Below are 18,299 nucleotides of genomic sequence, written 5' to 3'. Positions count from 1 at the left end.
TGTGACATCACTCTGTTTATTATCCCTGTACTGTGACATCACTCTGTTTATTATCTCTGTACTGTGACATCACTGTGTTTATTATCTCTGTACTGTGACATCACTGTGTTTATTATCCCTGTACTGTGACATCACTGTGTTTATTATGTCTGTACTGTGACATCACTGTGTTTATTATCCCTGTACTGTGACATCACTGTGTTTATTATGTCTGTACTGTGACATCACTGTGTTTATTATCCCTGTACTGTGACATCATTCTGTTTATTATCTCTGTACTGTGACATCACTGTGTTTATTATCCCTGTACTGTGACATCACTGTTTATTATCTCTGTTCTGTGACATCACTGTGTTTATTATCCCTGTACTGTGACATCACTGTGTTTATTATCCCTGTACTGTGACATCACTGTTTATTATCCCTGTACTGTGACATCACTGTGTTTATTATCCCTGTACTGTGACATCACTGTGCTTATTATCCCTGTACTGTGACATCACTGTGTTTATTATCTCTGTACTGTGACATCACTGTGTTTATTATCTCTGTACTGTGACATCATTCTGTTTATTATCCTGTACTGGGACATCACTGTGTTTATTATCTCTGTACTGTGACATCACTGTGTTTATTATCTCTGTACTGTGACATCACTGTTTATTATCCCTGTACTGTGACATCACTGTGTTTATTATCTCTGTACTGTGACATCACTGTGTTTATTATCCCTGTACTGTGACATCACTCTGTTTATTATCTCTGTACTGTGACATCACTGTGTTTATTATCTCTGTACTGTGACATCACTGTGTTTATTATCCCTGTACTGTGACATCACTGTGTTTATTATGTCTGTACTGTGACATCACTGTGTTTATTATCCCTGTACTGTGACATCACTGTGTTTATTATCTCTGTACTGTGACATCACTGTGTTTATTATCCCTGTACTGTGACATCATTCTGTTTATTATCTCTGTACTGTGACATCACTGTGTTTATTATCCCTGTACTGTGACATCACTGTTTATTATCTCTGTTCTGTGACATCACTGTGTTTATTATCCCTGTACTGTGACATCGCTGTGTTTATTATCCCTGTACTGTGACATCACTCTGGTTTATCACTTTACTGTGACATCATTCTGTTTATTATCTCTGTACTGTGACATCACTGTGTTTATTATCTCTGTACTGTGACATCACTGTGTTTATTATCCCTGTACTGTGACATCACTGTGTTTATTATCTCTGTACTGTGACATCACTGTGTTTATTATCCCTGTACTGTGACATCACTGTGCTTATTATCCCTGTACTGTGACATCACTGTGCTTATTATCCCTGTACTGTGACATCACTGTGTTTATTATCCCTGTACTGTGACATCATTCTGTTTATTATCTCTGTACTGTGACATCACTGTGTTTATTATCCCTGTACTGTGACATCACTGTTTATTATCTCTGTTCTGTGACATCACTGTGTTTATTATCCCTGTACTGTGACATCGCTGTGTTTATTATCCCTGTACTGTGACATCACTCTGGTTTATCACTTTACTGTGACATCATTCTGTTTATTATCTCTGTACTGTGACATCACTGTGTTTATTATCTCTGTACTGTGACATCACTGTGTTTATTATCCCTGTACTGTGACATCACTGTGTTTATTATCTCTGTACTGTGACATCACTGTGTTTATTATCCCTGTACTGTGACATCACTGTGTTTATTATCCCTGTACTGTGACATCACTGTGCTTATTATCCCTGTACTGTGACATCACTGTGTTTATTATCTCTGTACTGTGACATCACTGTGCTTATTATCTCTGTACTGTGACATCACTGTGTTTATTATCTCTGTACTGTGACATCACTGTGTTTATTATCCCTGTTCTGTGACATCGCTGTGTTTATTATCCCTGTACTGTGACATCACTGTGTTTATTATCCCTGTACTGTGACATCGCTGTGTTTATTATCTCTGTACTGTGACATCATTCTGTTTATTATCCTGTACTGGGACATCACTGTGTTTATTATCTCTGTACTGTGACATCACTGTGTTTATTATCTCTGTACTGTGACATCATTCTGTTTATTATCCTGTACTGGGACATCACTGTGTTTATTATCTCTGTACTGTGACATCACTGTGTTTATTATCTCTGTACTGTGACATCACTGTTTATTATCCCTGTACTGTGACATCACTGTGTTTATTATCCCTGTACTGTGACATCACTGTGTTTATTATCTCTGTACTGTGACATCACTGTTTATTATCTCTGTACTGTGACATCACTGTGTTTATTATCCCTGTACTGTGACATCACTGTGTTTATTATGTCTGTACTGTGACATCACTGTGTTTATTATCTCTGTACTGTGACATCACTGTGTTTATTATCCCTGTACTGTGACATCACTGTGTGTATTATCCCTGTACTGTGACATCACTGTGTTTATTATCTCTGTACTGTGACATCACTGTGTTTATTATCCCTGTACTGTGACATCACTGTGTTTATTATCCCTGTACTGTGACATCATTCTGTTTATTATCTCTGTACTGTGACATCACTGTGTTTATTATCCCTGTTCTGTGACATCACTGTGTTTATTATCTCTGTTCTGTGACATCACTGTGTTTATTATCCCTGTACTGTGACATCACTGTGTTTATTATCCCTGTACTGTGACATCACTGTTTATTATCCCTGTACTGTGACATCACTGTGTTTATTATCTCTGTACTGTGACATCACTGTGTTTATTATCCCTGTACTGTGACATCGCTGTGTTTATTATCCCTGTACTGTGACATCACTGTGTTCATTATCCCTGTACTGTGACATCACTGTGTTTATTATCCCTGTACTGTGACATCACTGTTTATTATCCCTGTACTGTGACATCATTCTGTTTATTATCCCTGTACTGTGACATCACTGTGTTTATTATCCCTGTACTGTGACATCATTGTGTTTATTATCCCTGTACTGTGACATCACTGTGTTTATTATCTCTGTACTGTGACATCGCTGTGTTTATTATCCCTGTACTGTGACATCGCTATGTTTATTATCCCTGTACTGTGACATCACTATGTTTATTATCTCTGTACTGTGACATCGCTGTGTTTATTATTCCTGTACTGTGACATCACTATGTTTATTATCCCTGTACTGTGACATCATTGTGTTTATTATCCCTGTACTGTGACATCGCTGTGTTTATTATTCCTGTACTGTGACATCACTGTGTTTATTATCCCTGTACTGTGACATCACTGTTTATTATCTCTGTACTGTGACATCATTCTGTTTATTATCTCTGTACTGTGACATCACTGTGTTTATTATCCCTGTACTGTGACATCACTGTGTTTATTATCCCTGTTCTGTGACATCACTGTGTGTATTATCTCTGTACTGTGACATCACTGTGTTTATTATCCCTGTACTGTGACATCACTGTGTTTATTATCCCTGTACTGTGACATCATTGTGTTTATTATCCCTGTACTGTGACATCACTGTGTTTATTATTCCTGTACTGTGACATCACTGTGTTTATTATCCCTGTACTGTGACATCACTGTGTTTATTATCCCTGTACTGTGACATCACTGTGTTTATTATCCCAGGAATATGAAATAACTATTTAAGGGCTCATTCAGACAGCCGTATGTTTATTTTGCGGTCCGTAAAAATGTGGATCCGTTTTTTAGCATACAGTTCCGTCTGTCCGCCGAAAAACAAAATGCATACGGAATGTGTTCCGTATGCATTCAGTTTTTTGCGGTTTCGCAGACTTGAATGGGGCCACGAAGCCGAGTTTTACTGACAAACATAGGGCATGCTCTATCTTTTTTGCAGAACTGTGAAACGGACCAACGGATGCCGATAGCACACGGTGTGCTGTCCGCATCTTTTGGGGACCCATTGAAATGAATGGGTCTGCACCCGTTCCGCAAAATTGTGGAACGGGTGCGGAACAAAACATACGGTTGTCTGAATGAGCCCTAAGAGTGTTATTCGGGTGCCCACCCGGTATTCACCCTTTAACCACTGCACAGGGATGTGGACTTTGCTGCATGCTAGCGACCAGACTGCTCCCTCCTGGGATGGTCCTGGTGAACTTGGCAGCTGACCCTCTGGAATCAAGAACTCTGGTCTAAAGCACATGGAGGTCTCAGAAGTCCAGATAGCAAACTGAACACAGGCAGCCAGGAACTGAGCTACAATACCAGGCCGGACAACAAAAACACAAACAGAACTAAACTGGGACCAGACAAGTGGAGAAACACAGACTGAATACAGCAGGAACTCAAGCTGGGTCAGGACACACATGACAATGGACAATGAGCAGACATACAGACTGGCAGGGGCTGGACAGACAAACAGAACAACAGAAGCTGTTGCTGAAACTGTTGCTCAGGCAAGGGGCACGATAGACAATACAGCTTAGCTACTCAGCCCAAACCACAATCAGAAAGAGGCATAAACCCTTACCATATCGAACAGGAAAGTGATACAAACATATTGGTACCGTTCATACCCACAAGAAACCGATGCCAGGATACAGGGAGCAGTGGCACCTTAGAACTGCCATATTGAGAAATGGCCCTTAAGCAACTGACACTGGTACGCATGGAACGGTGACATCTGTGAACATCTTAGTGACACAACCAATATCACAGCCACTATGACTCCTTTCTCTCCTACAGCCTTGAACAGCAATTTGCCTACTAAGGCTTCATGCACACGACCGTATGTATTTTGAGGTCTGCAAAACACAGATCTGCAAAATACGGATGACGTCTGTGTTGCATCCGTTTTCTTTTGCAGACCCATTGACTTCACTAGAATCAGGGACCACATTTTATGGCCAGGAATAGGACATGTTCTATAATTCGCAAAATCTAAATACGAAGAATATAACAATATGTCACAGACCCATTGAAGTCAATGGGTCCGCAAAAAACAAAACAAAAAAAGGATGCGACACATATATTACTGCAGACTGCAAAGTACATACAGTCGTGTGCATGAGGCCTAATGCGGTGAAGCACCTCCTGGTCTAGATTTGCTATTCAGAAGTACTGATTGTCACCCTGCTTTCCCAAAAACAAAAATAATCAACTGAGCAGAATTTTTTTTGTACATACGGTAAATCATGTTCGCTATGAGAGACCTCACAGACACCAGGTTTTTTCACAGCATCTCGCAAACTCTACTCATTTATTTTCTCGGAAGAAGCAGTACGAGTGCATGCATTCATTCTACGACTTGGCCGTGTGCATTCATCTTCTACAAGACCAATTCCCCGGACGCTGCTTAGAATTCAGCACCATCTCCAGCGTCATGACGGTAAACAGACTCCTACTGGGTAAACAGCGCAGAATTACAGGACGGCACCTGTTGGCTTCATTGTCAAGTAGCCAACCACATAAAGCTCCTCAAGGGAATGCAGCGAGCTGATCTATAATGTTTGCTGAGTGCGGCTCGAGAGAACGTAAAACGGTTTACCGCTCCACCAGTCAACGATCGTCCCATGTGGGAAAAAAAACTGAAAAAGAACAGAAACCGACAGATTTTATATAATATTTTTTAGCTACGTGATCCCTGGACCCAGTGACGCCAAACCTTTTGAGATACCTAATATTTCTATCACCCAGTCAAGCCAAGTTGGTTCTTAAGAGCGTTGCTCGATAAGGCGATGGGGGGGGGGGGGGGGGGGGTAGCTATAGCAGGTGCCAAAGTAGCCGTCACAGGTCCTGGTGCTTGAGGGAGCTTAAGGTTCTTCAACCTCTGAAGACGACACCAGTATCATAAACGTATATAATATTATGTGCACAATATTTTGTCCATCCCTGGTTCAATATATGGTCCATTTTTACTAGACCTTTCTTATCAATTTATCTTTTCTAGGTTCTCTTCGACGTAGGTGGCTATAGAAATCTCATGTCAAAATCAATGCAAAAGCATAGCCAAGGAGACCTTATTGTAAGTGAATGTTGGCACCAGGTACATATGTAGGCACCTAAGTTGATAGAGCCAAGAGCCACGTTAATAGATATTAATGAGGATACCGGCAACTTTTAGGTAGATTTGGCTACCTGGCACCCAGTATTTCTCCAGATGTGAAGTACAGGACTTCACAAGCATAGGTAAGCAACAAGTAACTACTTAATATTCCGTCATTCCTTCTACTCTCTGTTGTCCTTCTTGCCACTTGAAACCCTATAAACCTCTAAATGACTTATATTAGCCCATCACGTAAAGCTCTGCAATGCCCCAATGCAAACCTGTAGTGCCATCAAATTAGCCTAGAAAGCCACCATACAAATCAGAAATGTCTCCAAGTTAGCAACTGAAACCTTCAAAGAGGTCCACCGTACCAACCACAGCTCTAAAATGGCAACATATCACTCCACCATGCAAACAAACGACTCTATGGTGAACCTTTAAGGCCACCATGCTATCCCAACAAACCACCAAGCATGCCCACCATACCACAACCACAATAACACTGACCTGTGAAGCGTTCCTGGCATATACACGTGTAGCCTCCTTCTCTTCTGGCACATACGCCTCCATTTTGACAAGGATTTGAGTAGCAAAGATTTATCTCAATTTCACAATAATCCCCGGTGAAGCCCTGAGGGCAACGGCAGCGTAGACCAGTGATCGGGTGAATTGGACGGAAAAGTATGGACTCGGAAGCAATGAATGGAGCCGAGCTGTCAAACTTCAGCACAGATATACACTTCATATAATTTTCACAGGGTTCACGTAGACAGACATTATCGTCAAATGGTAAGACCTCCAGCATGGAGGCCGAGGTCAGAGTCATCCTCTTCATATAGAGTTGCTCTTGAAGGTCTTCTGAGCTGAAAAACTGTGAGCGGTCACCTTGTGGAACGAGGGCAGAGAAGCTGATGTTGAGTATGGTGCTCTTAACGTCGGTGTCATTCTGGATGTTGAAAATGAAGATGTCTTCCTTTGGGGTGGCCAACACGGTCGACACTCCCTCCAAGAAGCTGGTCAACAGGGGAGACAGGAAGCGCTCCTGAGACATGTTCTCCAGGCGAACTGTGATACTGTTAGACAACATGTCTTCTGTGATGATGAGAACACGCAGGACACATTGGGCGGTCACACTATGGATCCCATCTACAGAAGAGATAAGAAGAAGACATGAAGTCATTGCAATCGAAAATATACAGTTTTTGGTTTCTCACCTCTTCATGTCAACTTTTCTAGACTACAAAAAGAAAGGTCAACTTTGACACAACTTTTTTTTCCTATTTTTATGGATATGGAACCATTATGGTGGCCATATTGACCCATAGTTGCCACGAGCCCTAATTTTCACAAGACTGTCCTGTGAACCAGACCACAAAAGGTGATGGAGTTTATGCTAACTGGGATATCTCTGGACATGTTGGGAGACGTTCCCATGGTTAAAAATGTCCAGTAATTTGGGTTTTTAAAGGCACCATCCGCTGTGTGGTGGCCATAGCGGGGTACTGTAGCTCAGCCCCCATTCAAATGAATTGTAAAGTAGGTGCAAAAATCCACCAGATATACTAAATACATTTTTGGATTTTTTATTTTTTTTTAGCTGTTTTTGTTGCCAGGTGACCAACAATGGCGCTTGGCTGCTAAACTCCATTTTGCAGATGTCTTTGTTGAACTGTTTCTAAGAATCCCATGACATAAATATAAAAAAAATGCCATAAAAGAAGCTAAAAAAATACTGCCAGAAAAATCGAGAATGTATCCGTCATTCCTCCTTAGATATTCATCATAAAACAGCAAAACTACTCTTCTGCTAAATACCGGGGGCTGTCACACTCCCCCTCTGTTCAAAGCCATTGATTTCCCATCATATGCTGAGAAGAAAAATGAGAAACGGGCTGAAAGAACAAAAAGAGGCGAAATTCATAGTATGTGGCTACAGGAATGGCTCCAGGGGCCACATACAACGTGATCTCAGCCGTGACTTACCTATGAAACATGTCTAGAAGGGAAACGGTCTATGTTGCCTGTATGAACCAATCAGAGCGCAGCTTTAGAAATAAAAGCTGCGCTCTGGTTGCTATGGGCAACGAAGACTGTTTCCCTTTTAGACGGGTTTTATACATCCGCCTAATGGGCTCTCGTGGATTCTACATGGATTTACGGAATCCCAAAGGAGTTTGGCGAGCCGGCGGGAAGACCATAGGGGCTCATTTAGAAAAGAATTATCAAAAAGTGGAGGAGTTGCCAACAGCAACCAGTCAGATTCAATAATGGCAGGTGGAACCGCACTGGACATCTTCTCAACCCTTCCCATGGAGGAGGCCCACTGGCCGTAGACTCAGGGGCTATTGTCCAAATATATGATGGTTTTTGGTGTTCCATATTTCTCAGTTGACCTAGAATTTTTGGAATTTGGTCACCAGGTTACGGAAGCACTGAACGCTTGCATCCTCAAGGGTTAAAGACTCAGTGATTAACAATTCCGGTAATTTGTTGAGTCAGGGAAGTTATTATTTAGGTCTGGCAGGCCGGCCATATAAATGATTTATAACCCTCAGTAAAAGCCTTCTCTTAAGTAACAGTATGGCCGGCGACCCGCCTTACCGAAGATGGATTAGATCCTGCTCTGAACATGTTGGGTTCAGGCAAGTACGGTTCTAGTCAAGGGTTACAAGTGATTGGAATAAGGTCGGACCGGGCGAGAGGTTCCTCCACTGGGGTCTGGTTCTGCAATGATCACAAATCCCCAGCATCAGCCATACAGTATTAGAAAAAAGATGGCTGATTCTTTCCAAAAACAGCACCACACCTGTCTGCAGTTTGTATGTGGTATTGCAGCTCGGCACCACTTAAAGCTAAGCTGCAAAACCAGACGTGCAACCCATGGACAGGTGTGCGGCTGTTTTTAGAAGGAAGAAGTTATGTTTTTGTATTCCTGTACAACCCTATATGAACAAAGCTGAAAGATGGGCCCTAGGAAACATTAGCTCTGCTGGGTTCAGGGGTCCACAGTCTGATCCTGGACCTAATGCACACAACTGTATCAATTTTTGTGGTCCACAAATCGTGGATCCTGGCTGTGTGCATCCCACATTTTCTCTTCAACAAATGTCTATTCATATCTGCAAAACGGACACGGATAGGACTTTTTTTTTTTTTGCGGGGCCACGGAACGGACATACAGATGCAGACAGCACACGGTACGGAGCCCCTTGAAATTAATGGGTCCGCATCCGATCCAGAAAAAAAAAATGCAGATCGGATGCGGACCAAAACTACACTTGTGAGCACGAGGCCTAAATCAGATTGCTTCTATAACTGCAGTACCCGTTCTGACCACCGGGTGAATCACACCAATCTGAGTGTCATTTATAGCACTGTGCAATTTGTATACTACTGAGGGCAGGAAGCATATATACACCATACTCCTGTTATTCATTATGTAAAAGGAAATACAAAAGCAAATACTCAGAATAAATACCCTGCAGCAACGATAAAAAACATTTGCTTGCCACGGTTTATATCAGCCTTCATTATTGGGAGGTCCTAGGGGTGGGCACTGAAGCTGAATCCTGCTTGCCTGTTATCCAGAGCCTTATCCAATGCATCATTTCTCCCCCATTAAGCATCTACAATCCAGGAGGCATTTTTCCACATGATCCTATACATCCGTACACAACACATACTTGTATTTATAGCGGCAGACAAGGATGAATGAGTCCTTACTTAAAGTGAAAGCCCGCCTTTGAACGCTATATCCTCTTTAGGTCTAACATTCTGCGCTGATTCATTTCTTAATATATCTTTGAGGAGTTTGGAGCTCAGTTTATAGACACAAATAGTAGATTCTCTCTGATGCAGCCACCACTAGAGGGAGCCCAGGACTTCACTATGCAGTCGGCTCATAGACTCCCCCTAGTGGTGGCTCTGGGAAGCCAGTATTTTACCGTTTCTATTCAAAAAATTGGAAATCTGTGGATCTTTTAGGAACTGGGAACTATTTATCTAAAAAAAAAAAAAGGGTGTCCACCTGCTGATTTTAAGGGGTCCTGGCAGTGATAAGCTGCCATGCTATCATCTTTGGAGAGGTTTGGTAAATCAGTACAGTTAAAATCAACAGGCTCCTTGCGGTGCTCCCTGACAGGCTAGTGAAGGGGGTCCTGACTGGGCTCCCCATTGCTTTCATGGGATGGACGGAGGGATATTGTTCAAGGGAGTCGACCCTATTGTTCAAGGGAGTCAAGAGGGTTGTCTCACTGTCTGTGTAGGTACAGAGAAATTAAAGGGGTTGTCCAGGTGCTAAATTCTTTCTTAAAGGGTCGAAATGGCAAGTCATACTCAGATCACCGATCTCCTGCCACTCCCGTCCTGGTACTTCCCGGGTTCCCTCTTTTCCCGAACCAGCACACTGGAAATGACTGCTCAGCCAATCACTGACTGACGGGGGTGACCTCTGCGGCCAGTGATTGGCTGAGCAGTCACTTCCTGTGTGCTGGTTCGGGAACAGGAAGTACAGAGCAGCGAGGACAAAGGAAGTGTCGGAATAAGAGCGGCGGGAATCGGTGATCTGATTAAGACTTTTTTTTTACACCATTCTGACTTTTAAAAAAATATATAAAAATACTGTCCGGGCAACCCCTTTAAGGGCTTTATAGATACAGGATTTTTATTTTTATTTTAGGAGAATACCCTTAATGAGTTTTCAGAAGCTTCTGCGGCTAAAATCAATAGAAGAAGAAGCGAAAACAAAGTTAATCAAACTTCTCCTTCCATTGATACAGATCGCACCTCGAAGAAGCCAAAGCTCGATGCGGAATCTCAATAAAAAAACCGCGTTTAATCTCCCGGTCTCGGAGCTGAATGTTCTGCCCTTTAGGATCCGCCAGGCAGCTCGTCAATATTAACTGCCACCCCTTCGTGGCAATGCAGTTATTGATCAGCACATTGACACGCGCAATAAGTACATCCGTCATTATTCCTCCTGTCCAATAAAAAGACGTTTTAACTATTTCGCTTCGAGAAGTTATTTCCAATGTTGGATAATTCCACCATATTCAGTATCTAGAAGTGAGATTTAAAGGGATATTACAGAAACCGCCGCAGGTTGCAGATCACTTCCTGATAATAGTCAGCTGTCCCCCCACAGCTTCACATTAGGAAAACTAGAGGACTGTTCATCCTGATCCTCCTTGTTCACAAGTAATTACAAGCTTGCACCCAAGCAGAGAAGCAGGTGTAAGGTGGGGGTGGAATTTTGATTTCATGTTTATTGGTTACAAGTTACAGCTTAGTCCCATTCAAGTGAATAGGGTGGAGTTGCAATACCAAGCACAGCCACTATCCAATGGATGGCACTGTGCTTGATAAGCTGTGAGGGGGCTGATTGGCGGGAGTGTCGGACCCCCACCCATTAGGTCTTGATAGGTCATAAAGATTAAACACCTGGACAACCCCTTTAACGCCCCAAAGCCGGGTTCATGGACCGTGTGTGATGTCACATAGAGTCCCTGGGCACCGTATTCTTCCTTTAAAGCAACAGACGGTGGACATTCAGTGTGTCACATAGAGGGCTGCATTGCTTCTAGGGGAGAATGTCCCAGTAATACAGTGCCACATGGTGGAGCTGAAGGGCACTAGACTCCTTAAAGGGACTGTTAAGTAAAACCTGGCAGCTGTCTTCCAAAAACGACGCCTCACCTGTCCGCAGGTTGTATGTGGTATTGCAACTCAACCCTATCCCCTTCACCTGAGCTAAGCTGCCATACCAGTCCCAACAGGTGCGGAGCTGTTATTGCCAGAAAACCCCCAAAACCATATTTTTCTACACTCCTATAATAAACACATGCACGTTAATTAAAACCCCTAGGGGCCCCTTAGAAGCTGCATGGACAGCATGGCTTCCCCCCCTCATAATATGAATCCAGCCCTGTCCATTTCCTGCTTCTTTCGGCTGAGCGCTATTTGCTGTATTGACCTCTAGGGGCCACGGTTATTCAAAGGGCTCTAGAGACCGGCCTCCATAGCCGGGTGCCGGGCAGACAATGCTTCATGGCAAATCAGGGATATTAGCAGCGGATTCATTCATGACGGCCTTGGGCAAACAAAAACAAAAAAATTCCTGCCCTACCCTCTGGCCATTTAAAGCACAATGCACCCCTCTCAGTAACACGCTGAATGGCCCCTTCCCATTTACCTAATTACCCGGGCCTGGTGCCGTGGGGGGTACCATCCCCAGAGTAGGGCGACCTCGCACAGGAAACAGCTGCTTGCAGGGTAATGCAAGAAAGCGAAAGGTCCGGCGAACAATAGCCAATGCTAACAAAGACACAATGAGGACCAGAACTCAGCGTAACAGATCTGAAGACTGTCGCCGGCGAATACAATAGACCGCAATGCATGTTTAATTAACCTTTCATCTGCCAGTTAGCCCCCGAAGCGTGCATGCATGAATGCAATGACACGAAATGTCACCGGCGGTCTTTCCCAGTTGTCATGTGCACCCGCCCCACCGTCAAGGGACAGGTACCATGAAGTGACATCATTCCTGTCAATGTAATGCACGCTGCGACACGCCTGGAATGCACGAGCCGCGTACACCCACACGGCGGTCATGGGCTCAAGCTTTCGCCGGAGTGTTTGCAGCCTGTTCCCCCTGTCCAAAGACAGATAAAGTCATTCCAATTTATTACACCGAGGCCACAGAAGCCGCCACTCGTCATGAAAGAGCGGCATGAAAATGAGCGGTCTGCCTGCGTCTATCTCCACCGGAGCACGCGGCCCCGGCCTGTTTGATAGGGCTCATGAAAGGGACGCAGAGAACTTTTGAAATTGCGCAACAAAGAGATGGGGAATAATTAGAGCGTCTGAAGAGCCATCCCCAGCTCTTTATTTTTCGCCAGCAATGACATCTGTCAAAGTCATGAGCGAACGTCGTAATCAGACTGTGAAATTAGGAAGCAAATATGAAAGAGGTTCTGAGACGGATGCTAATCGATGCCGGCAGTGAGTCTGCAAATCTTACCGTCTTTACAATGGACAGAAGCGCAGCTCTAGCAGCGAAAGCTGTGGTGAAACGTGTGCACTCAAGTATGGGTGGATGAAGTGAAAATGGTGTCTGCTCCTGGTGGCCATCTAGACCGCCACTCCACCATCTGTAGGGGAGATGCCTGAACCAAGTGCTTTTCTGAACCATGGAGAAAAGTGACATGACAAAATTTGCTATATCCATGGAGTGAGAGAACTTTGCAAGGATTGACCTGGACAGGAGATGTGGTCGCCATGGTCAAGCTTTACCTTCCCATTCGCTCTACTACACAATAGACAGAACTGTGTAGGAGCTATCACCAAAAACAGCTGACTAGTAAGGGTGCAAGGTGTCAGACCCCCAGCGATCAGATATTAATGGCCTATCCTGAGATACAATCTTTAGTGGGCAGATTTCCCACCCAACTTATGACCATGGCTCTTGACCATGGAAGTCTAAATGATGCGTAGCCTGTACCATGTTATAGACATCATACCGATGTCATCTTATGTGGCAGAGGGACTTTGAGCCCCCTTGGATGTTACCGCTACCAAATGCATATTCTAAGTCTTCTTCAAGATCTATTCTTTGCACAGTCAAGGTAATCACAAGATTTCAGCGGAGCCGTAAACTGCTTCTCCTCAACCATCTCCATCCAACTGTCGTCCTCGATAAGCCCTGTTGCGTCTCCCCCATTCTTCTAATCCGCATGAACTCACACGGTGTGACAGGCAAGGATCTCCAGACTACAGGGCTGCAGGCCAGAGCTCCTGCAATGTTCCCCTCGTACGTCTTCTACTTGCAGAAACTGCATTCGTCTTTCCGAGCTCGAGACTTCAAAGAGATTTCATCAGCTTCCTTCCAACAGGGCATTTCTCTCCTCGGCAAGACAGTCTGGCGGAGGAAGCTTCGGCAGGATAAATCTTGTATTCCAGCAGCAAAGAATTGATCTCTGAGGGATTTTAACATAAACTATCCCTCGCAGTGATGCCTGCCTGTTTGTTTGGTGGGAAGTCGAGTTTGCATCTTGAGCAGCTGACGAGAAGAAGCTTGAGTCACAAGAAGAAGACTCGGGTTCTCGTAATCAAGGAGCGGAGACGGAACACGGGGAAGATCTATTTATAACATATTAGCTGAAATTATGCATTATGGATGAACGTTCCACGTTCCTGTATTTCAGGATTAATTAAAGCCCTGCGACGCTGGAGGCCCCAACTCAGACCTGAGAGGCTCACACATCCCGATAAGTGGGTCAACGTTTCTTCTCCGGCAACTACAATCCAATGGACTTTCACTGAGTACGTTAAAGTTTCCAGAGGTAACTCCATAGCTTTCTTCTTCCTTCTGAAGTGAATTGATTGGGTCAAGTAGAGAAACACCTTCCGACAGTCCATTTTTGGAGGTGGTCTTAAAGGGGTTGTCCGGGTTCAGAGCTGAACCCGGACATACCCTTATTCTCACCCAGGCAGCCCCCCTGATGTTGGCATCAGAGCATCTCATGCTCTGATGCGCCCCCTTGCCCTGCACTAGATCGCACAGGGCAAGGTCTCTTTTGTTTTCAATAACACACTGCCAGGCGGAAACTTCCGCCCCGGCAGTGTGTTCGGTGACGTCTCCCATAAGAGACCCTTCTACCAGCAGATATTAAACCAACAGGCGGACTACCCGTGGTATATTAAACTCCATCTTGGATTACAGGCTGCTGCTTATGGTAGCCCTATAGTAAAAGCATATCTGGTGAGAGATCTACCTTCATTTCAGGGATATTGTTTGTTGCAGAGAAGTTCAGCTAGTTGTAATTGTTACTCAGAGAGTTGTTACTACTGTTAGTTAGAGATATAATATTATGTACAGGCAGCCATTTTACCATATGCTTCAGTGTTAATGCAAATGCTATAGTACATGCTATCTATACTTATACTTGCTATTTGTATTCTTATAGTTTTACCAATCAAACAATCCTGTTTTACCAATAAACAAGTTAGACTACAAAGAACAGTCCTCTTATTTGGAAGACAGGAATGGTGTGCTACCTGTGGAGACCACAGACAGAAGACGTCCGTGATTCACTGGCATGTGAAAGAGGCCATATACAACTTAGAATCATAGAAAAGGAGTAATACTCCGTCCACGCTTCCCAAGTCCACCACCGGCCTCTGGACACCCAGCTGCGGTGATGAGGTATAACACAATATGTGACTGCTGCAGCCAGTGATCTCAGTGGTCTTTATACATCACCGGTACGGCGATTGGCTGCAGTGGTCACATGCTGTCAATTTTTGCATTAAAAGCTGAATGCATCGGGATTGCAGCAGTCCAGAAGGAAATATAAAAGAAGACATTACAGTAGATTCCTGGTGGCACCTTGTAGGTAACAGTTCAGCAGAGATGAGGGAGCAGCAGGTGGGTGACCATCATGGCAGGTTTCCTAAATGGAGGCTTGATCACTGACGTGAAGCTGGACGCTCGTTGGCTGTTCCTAATCCGCTGGGGGCAGGGGTGGATGGGGAACTTAAAGTGGCCCTGGAAAAAATACTAAAAGTGGCCCCGTTTTGTAGTCGAGCCCAAATTGATGGAAGGCAGCGCCAACACAAGTAGATGAGGCCAGAAATACCATATTGTGGCACATTATACCGCCCCAGAAGAGCAAAATACCACAGTCCATCACAACATACTGCCGCCAGCAGCACAAAATACATCCCCAAAAACGTCCACTGGCCGGCCGTGAGGAGGGCTCAGACGGACCCTTGGGCATCGGCCCACTGGGAAAATTCCTTGTAAGGTCTATGGCCAATCCGCCCCTAGCTGGCGATAAAAGCGACAGAACCTGTCAGCAGTGCGTGTGATTGTGATAGACGGCTTTGCAAGAAATCAGATGCCTTTATATTTGGCCCATTCGCCCGTTTCCCCTGCTGGGTAATCTGTGGGGTCATAGTAGTTCAGGCGGTGGATTTGTTAAAGGGAATCTGTCCCCAGGAAATTCACTGTTAAACCAGCACAATCAAGAGGGAGGGGGAGGAGCAAGGGTGCACACAGTGGACTTGGCCCGCCCTCAGTGCACTGAACTGCTCATTTGCATATGGATTAAAAGCAGAATGAAGCCACGGATCGCTAAGTGATAGGTATTATTACATTCAGCTGAACTAGCCCTACACGGCGGTGTGCTGGGTGTAACAGGGAATTTTCTGGTGACACCCTCCCTTTACTGAGGAACCTGAACAGATCTCCCTGATCCCTGGAACTATCCGATTCTGTGTGAGCTGCGTCTCTTGGTAACGGGGGGGCTGTCATTGTCAAATAGCATTATATGGTTTCCATGGTACAACCATAAGACGGGTCAGACATCCGAGTGTAATAAGAGAAGATCAGAGCGCCGGAGGAGTGTTCACTGGGCCAGACGATGCTGCAAGAATCTATCTATCTATCCTTTTGTTTGCTTTTTAACCCCTTTATATGTTACATGTGTATGAAGAAATAAAAATCTATCTATCTACCGTATATATATATATATATATATATATACAGGGAGTGCAGAATTATTAGGCAAGTTGTATTTTTGAGGATTAATTTTATTATTGAACAACAACCATGTTCTCAATGAACCCAAAAAACTCATTAATATCAAAGCTGAATATTTTTGGAAGTAGTTTTTAGTTTGTTTTTAGTTTTAGCTATTTTAGGGGGATATCTGTGTGTGCAGGTGACTATTACTGTGCACAATTATTAGGCAACTTAACAAAAAACAAATATATACCCATTTAAATTATTTATTTTTACCAGTGAAACCAATATAACATCTCAACATTCACAAATATACATTTCTGACATTCAAAAACAAAACAAAACAAATCAGTGACCAATATAGCCACCTTTCTTTGCAAGGACACTCAAAAGCCTGCCATCCATGGATTCTGTCAGTGTTTTGATCTGTTCACCATCAACATTGCGTGCAGCAGCAACCACAGCCTCCCAGACACTGTTCAGAGAGGTGTACTGTTTTCCCTCCTTGTAAATCTCACATTTGATGATGGACCACAGGTTCTCAATGGGGTTCAGATCAGGTGAACAAGGAGGCCATGTCATTAGATTTTCTTCTTTTATACCCTTTTTTGCTAGCCACGCTGTGGAGTACTTGGACGCGTGTGATGGAGCATTGTCCTGCATGAAAATCATGTTTTTCTTGAAGGATGCAGACTTCTTCCTGTACCACTGCTTGAAGAAGGTGTCTTCCAGAAACTGGCAGTAGGACTGGGAGTTGAGCTTGACTCCATCCTCAACCCGAAAAGGCCCCACAAGCTCATCTTTGATGATACCAGCCCAAACCAGTACTCCGCCTCCACCTTGCTGGCGTCTGAGTCGGACTGGAGCTCTCTGCCCTTTACCAATCCAGCCACGGGCCCATCCATCTGGCCCATCAAGACTCACTCTCATTTCATCAGTCCATAAAACCTTAGAAAAATCAGTCTTGAGATATTTCTTGGCCCAGGCTTGACGTTTCAGCTTGTGTGTCTTGTTCAGTGGTGGTCGTCTTTCAGCCTTTCTTACCTTGGCCATGTGTCTGAGTATTGCACACCTTGTGCTTTTGGGCACTCCAGTGATGTTGCAGCTCTGAAATATGGCCAAACTGGTGGCAAGTGGCATCTTGGCAGCTGCACGCTTGACTTTTCTCAGTTCATGGGCAGTTATTTTGCGCCTTGGTTTTTCCACACGCTTCTTGCGACCCTGTTGACTATTTTGAATGAAACGCTTGATTGTTCGATGATCACGCTTCAGAAGCTTTGCAATTTTAAGAGTGCTGCATCCCTCTGCAAGATATCTCACTATTTTTGACTTTTCTGAGCCTGTCAAGTCCTTCTTTTGACCCATTTTGCCAAAGGAAAGGAAGTTGCCTAATAATTATGCACACCTGATATAGGGTGTTGATGTCATTAGACCACACCTCTTCTCATTACAGAGATGCACATCACCTAATATGCTTAATTGGTAGTAGGCTTTCGAGCCTATACAGCTTGGAGTAAGACAACATGCATAAAGAGGATGATGTGGTCAAAATACTCATTTGCCTAATAATTCTGCACGCAGTGTATATATATATATATATAGTACAGACCAAAAGTTTGGACACACCTTCTCATTCAAAGAGTTTTCTTTATTTTCATGACTATGAAAATTGTAGATTCACACTGAAGGCATCAAAACTATGAATTAACACATGTGGAATTATATACATAAC

The 18,299-nt window shown here is 43.8% G+C and overlaps 1 protein-coding gene across 1 annotated transcript in view; it reads right to left on the bottom strand.

Annotated features, from left to right (window-relative positions):
* CELSR3 (cadherin EGF LAG seven-pass G-type receptor 3) overlaps positions 1-18,299 on the bottom strand; it is a 106,647-nt gene that overhangs the window by 70,210 nt on the left and 18,138 nt on the right. Inside the window, exon 3 of the mRNA XM_040408714.1 lies at positions 6,553-7,191. Coding sequence (XP_040264648.1) covers positions 6,553-7,191 — 639 coding nt within the window. The remainder of the gene's footprint in view (positions 1-6,552; positions 7,192-18,299) is intronic.

The sequence above is a fragment of the Bufo bufo genome, chromosome 9, assembly GCF_905171765.1.
Source record: "Bufo bufo chromosome 9, aBufBuf1.1, whole genome shotgun sequence".
NCBI lineage: Eukaryota > Metazoa > Chordata > Amphibia > Anura > Bufonidae > Bufo > Bufo bufo.
The sequence above is the reverse complement of the archived record's forward strand: the minus strand, read 5'-3'. Positions and strand labels throughout refer to the sequence as shown.